We start from the raw sequence: 5,459 nt of genomic DNA, 5'->3' as shown, positions 1-5,459 counted from the left end.
ACCCTATTCAGTCTTTTCCTCATTCACCTGGATACCTACCGTTTCTCTGAATTAGGAATGTTGTATTATGCATAACAAATCATGATGATAATTCATTATAAAATATTACAAATAATTTAATAAATTAAGCTATGTATTACTTAAATCAGACCCCTTAATAATATTAAAATCATACTTTATATACACCGTACCATAATATTTGAGTATCCAGACAAAACAAACAAGATTAAATGTAGTATGCTTAAACTTTATTGGATTCAAACACTACTTACAACAGTAATTATGCCACAGCATGTTAAAATGTGACATCATGCATGTTTAAAATATATGCAGACACTAATCTGTAGTGCTGCCAAATATATCAAACATACAAAAGATAGAAAGTATGCACACATAAGCACTGCATTACACCAGACATATAGCAACAAATCAGAAAATATATCCAGTTTCCCCCCATAAATTATAGAGACTTTGGTGTACCTCTTAAATTGCTATTTCAGTTTCTTTTAAACCATAAGGTTCACAGAGCACCCCCCAAAGCTGGATGGCCATCCCAGTGTGAACGAATCACAAAAGATGGCAGCTGTTACAAAGGGGGGGGGGGGGGGGGCACACAAACACACACTCACATCTGACAGAATGTCATGACATATTAAACATTGCACAGACTAACAAAAACTCTGGTCGAGGACATGAGCCTGCAGAGCAAGGAATGTTTCAGTCATTGATTTTTTTTTTGCCAGATTAAGAATCCGCCTGAAATACAAAGAGAGAAACAGACTTGTGAGCGCAAGCATTATATGCAAGAGGCAGAGCAGGCATGGAATAACTGTACAGCATGCAATATATGTAATATGCACATAAAACCACATGCCGACTAGCCATACAAATGGCTTGTTTCTTAAAACTGCTTAAAGTTTTTATATGCTGAGGATTTAGGGAGAAGATGACATGACCAACACTGATCCCTGTAATCTATCCAGTAAAATAATTAAGTAAATGAGAAATATCAAAACACAACTGGGGCATCAACTGTATTAAAACTAAATAGTTACAGAAGGAGCTTCAGGTGCCCGGTGAAGATCAGGATGCCATGTTCCACTACAGCAGAAAATACACACAGGAGCTCCACCATACACACCTTACAGTACCCACATGCAGAATCAGTGCCTGTAGCCTACACAGAACCCTTGGTTCAGATTGTTTATTCAACACTCCATAGATGTGAAGCCGCATAGAACAACGTGATGCCGCCAATCTATTAAGGCACACGGGTTTACTTATTTGTTTCTTGTTTTTCATGCAAGAACGCCAAATGAAGGTACTCGACCTAGATTTACAAATGAACCTAAAATGAATTTAACTGTTTTAAAGGCAACCTGTGCCAATTATCAGGTTTTACTGCATGCCATTTTACCTCAAGGGGAGAGGAGGTGTCAGAATCCTCCTGTGCCTCTCCGGGACTTTCCACCGGCTCTTCCTCTGTCACAGCTTCATCCTAATTAAGAGACGTTCAGTCACTCAAACAGTACAGAAATTTTTTTTTCTAATTCTAAAGGTGCACACAAAAATGGAAGTATGGTCACAAATGCGTCAAAGTGAGACCGCATAACTTTAAATCCATTCCATAACTCTGCAAATTTGCATTAACTCTGGTTTTTTTTGTCATTTCCCCCGCCCCCAAAAATCTGTATTCTAGAATTCCATTGCTTTCGATTACCAGCAGCGATTCTTTAATTAGGATTAGAAAGTTCATTTGAAAACACTAAAAGGTTACCTTAAAGGGTTTATATTATACTTTTGAGTTCACCATATTCCTAGCAACTATGGTGGCCTTCCCTGGCTTCCTCTCACTCATTAAAAAAGGTAACAAATGTAAGATCCATGTGTATTCCGCCATGAGGAAAGGCAAAAAAACAAAAAAGAATGTTGCAGACCTTCACAAGCAGAAATTATCTGCCTCCTTAAACTGGCGAATGGATGAAAACTACCGATTTTAATGAGTTGATCTGAGCATGTTTAGTGAACTCGTAGCAGCTGTGGCAGGGAACATAAGGAACATCCAAAATTGTAGCCATGGTTGGCCTTTTGTACTATAACTATACTGTGGAGTTTAACCTGGAAAAGTAACAAAGAACTGTGTTTACATTCGCTTGGAGGCAGGATCCACAATTTCAATGTGACATCACAGCCCACGGCATCTGTGGAATGTGTCATGCACCCTCTTCATGTGACACTCCACTTAACAGTGGGCCCTCATTTCCCATCTGTTCACACTGACGTCTATATTCACTTGGCAAGGATGGCACAATGCCACCAAAATGGAGTCATTCCATGCTATCCAACGTCCATGAAAGAGGCAAATGTCAATCTGCATTACTACTTAGTACTTTCTGTGTAAGCAAATTGTGAATGCATGTTTAGAAAGATCAAACATTTTGCTTCTTAATCAGCCACCTGCCCCACCTGATTGGCTGCGTCCTTCTTGACCAATCCAGTTGCTGCAACAATACTGCCAGCTCCTTCCACAGTCTTTCGGCCAACACTTGTAACGCCAGTCACCACGGCCCCACCCACCTGGGACACCCCAGAAACAGTTTTCCCTGCAACTGTAGAGGAACACAAAGAGACTAATGTATAGGTTTCACTGGAGATACACCGTCTGGATGGATATGGCCAAAGCACAGAATTCAGTTACAGCATGACAGAGGTACTTGAATTTAAGACAGCATTGAGACTACAATCACCTCAAAAATCTACAGTTAAAATGCATCCATTCACAGAATTTGAAAAATACCAAACACTGCAGGAATGCATTTATTATTAGTATAAATTAGCGAATTTGATGAGGCATTGTATTAATCGTTAAAATAACACATACACAAGTCACGTATGGAAAATGGGTACTGTAAACATGTACATTTCTCTCCAAATACATCTTAGTTTACAAAAAATGTTATAGACAGTAGCTACTTTGAGAGTCACTGACTCAGGAGGAAAGAACAGAACTGGAGATCAACTAATAACAAATGGGGAAAAATAAATCCAAATGGAGGTGGCGTTTGACCAGGCAGTTGTGGATAACACATCATTTATACATGGTGAATGTTGAATTTAAGTCACACCCGCAATGAAAGTATGGTCTGGTGTATGACACAAACAAGCGTCTCCACAGTATTACAGAAACGGTCTACATTTCTTCAATAAATACGGCCAAACAATTATGCTATTGAATGAAGCTGAGAACCTAAATTGGATTAAAACACCGTAATAACAATACAAATACCACTATAAATGATAATAACTCAACTGTTTAATCAACCCACATCATTTTAGTATACACGTCTTAAGTATATTCTTATGTGCTCACTAGTTCACTGAAAACTGGATTATTTAGTCATGTGCCAAGGAGACACTGGTTTGTCAATAGCGTTCCTATTTTTACTCGAGCAGCAGATCACTTTCCCCAGATGATTGTTCCCAGCTACACACCTTACTTGGGGGTGTGTCTCACTTGATCCAAAATCCATTCATCTACTAATGGCAGCAAATACCATTCTGGAGATTTTATGTATACTGTTGTCTATATTAACTAGTACATTAATAATTTAAGAATCCTGATACAGGTATTTAGAATACAGAGAAGACTGTTCAGTGAAATTCTTAACTGGTCAGCTCAGGACAGTGCCATGTCCCAAATTAGATACTGTTGAACTGAGGACCACAAGAAATTCACAATGAATCTCTGCAGCTATTTGCATACAACATGAAAATGTAACTTTTGTCTCTACCAGACAAGCCAAATTTCTGATAATGACAGAATTTAGGATTTTTTCCCCCTTTTTCTACCAAGTTACAGTCAGCCAAGTATATTCAACCAAGCATCCAAAGTTTTCAACTAAATGGTTGTGAGATGTATATTTATCTATTATCTCAGCCATGAATTTGTACTATATAATAATTTATCAAACCATCTTTTAAAATACATATAAAGTTTATAATCTAATGATTGTGGTTTTATATGAAGTACACAAACAAATTGTGAAGCCCACCTGTGGAAACTCCATCCACTGTTTTGGTTCCTAAGAAACAAAAATCAGGAAAAACAAATTAGAATACCAAGGGCTGGAGCTAAAATATGCATCATTCATCTAATACAAAAATGTATCCTATTCAGCAAACATTATCTTCGATAAGAACCATTACCCATATGAAAAAAATAATAGTTAACGCCTTTTTAAGTGACATTACGTTTGTACACGTATTTTGACAAATAAATAAAATAAAAACACTTGCCCACAAATACAACTCCATCCACCGTTTTCCCAGCCACTCCAGTAACTCCCTGCTTCGTCTTTTCAGCAGCGAACACGACCCCGTCCTTCGCTTTAGATAATCCTTTCTTTAGCGCGTCCATGTTTGCTCTAATAGTTCACGAAATGCTGCGGAGATGGTGTTCAAATACGTGTTGTTTAGGAGGCGTGCGATAGCGAGCGACCACCCACATTTCTTTTCATTTTCAGTGGTCTGGTTTGTCAGGTTGGACGATTAAAATTCCACACAATTAAGAATGCAGCTGTAAGTTAGGTTAAAACGAGTATTTCAGGTTTAAATCGTCCACGCCTGTGAAACCAAACACCTGTTTAAGAGGAACTTTGAAACCATCCCTTCTGCATGGAAGAAGTGCGCTTGTGCGTGGTGCGTGGTTTTAACGTTATCATCGTTATGACAGTCGTTAGCAATAACAGACAAGTAAAGTTAAGATTAAAAGTATTTAAGAGTTTTAAACTGGCTATCTATTAAGAAAACATGTTCACGATCATTTCGTTGCGATATTTTAGATCTGCGGACCAATAACGTTATATCTTTAATATTATTTATTTATTTATTTATTTATTTATTTACTTGTGTGTATAGCCGTTAAATTGTGTTTCATACCAACTGTATGATAGTCCTAAACCCGTTGATTTATACGTAGACTAGCTGCATTTAAAATGTTTCCAGAATTGCGTTTCTCCTGCGTGTTGTAACCAGCTACTGTGCGTTACCAACGGGGATGATGCATGAACATCTGGAAAACGGAGAAGCGACAGATAAACGTCAGCGTTCCACTGTCTGTCTATAAGGTTATGATCCCTCCCATTTGTTCATTAATTGCTTATGGGACCAGCCAACTTCATCATTTGTACTTGGTGGGCATTTTCACAATATATAGTCCAAGGAATTTTTAAATTTGAGTATCTCTTAGCAACTTGACTCCTGTTATTGTACATTATGTTCTGTCTGAATCATGGTGTCCTACCTGTTACACAAGCATCACATGACCGCCGTGTCAAGGAGTACACTGAGTCAGTCAGTATTCAGATCAGTCTGTGATACTTGTGCAACAGGTAGGAAAAATCACAAGGTGCCATGCCATGCTAGTTGGACTAGCAGTTTATAGAGGTTGCTAGTCCAGG

General features: G+C 38.1%; 1 protein-coding gene across 1 annotated transcript; it reads right to left on the bottom strand.

The window, feature by feature from the left end:
* Positions 1–231: 231 nt before the first annotated feature.
* LOC118212373 (alpha-synuclein-like) lies at positions 232–4,695 on the bottom strand. Its single transcript, XM_035390180.1, has 5 exons — positions 4,297–4,695; positions 4,053–4,082; positions 2,467–2,609; positions 1,418–1,498; positions 232–756 (listed from the first exon to the last, which is right to left on the bottom strand). Exons 1-5 carry the CDS (start codon positions 4,415–4,417, stop codon positions 745–747), a joined length of 387 nt encoding a protein of 128 aa, XP_035246071.1. The 5' UTR covers positions 4,418–4,695; the 3' UTR covers positions 232–744.
* Between the last annotated feature and the right edge of the window lie 764 nt (positions 4,696–5,459).

The sequence above is a fragment of the Anguilla anguilla genome, chromosome 14 (assembly GCF_013347855.1).
Source record: "Anguilla anguilla isolate fAngAng1 chromosome 14, fAngAng1.pri, whole genome shotgun sequence".
Lineage (NCBI taxonomy): Eukaryota > Metazoa > Chordata > Actinopteri > Anguilliformes > Anguillidae > Anguilla > Anguilla anguilla.
This window is presented reverse-complemented; position numbering and strand designations above follow the sequence as displayed.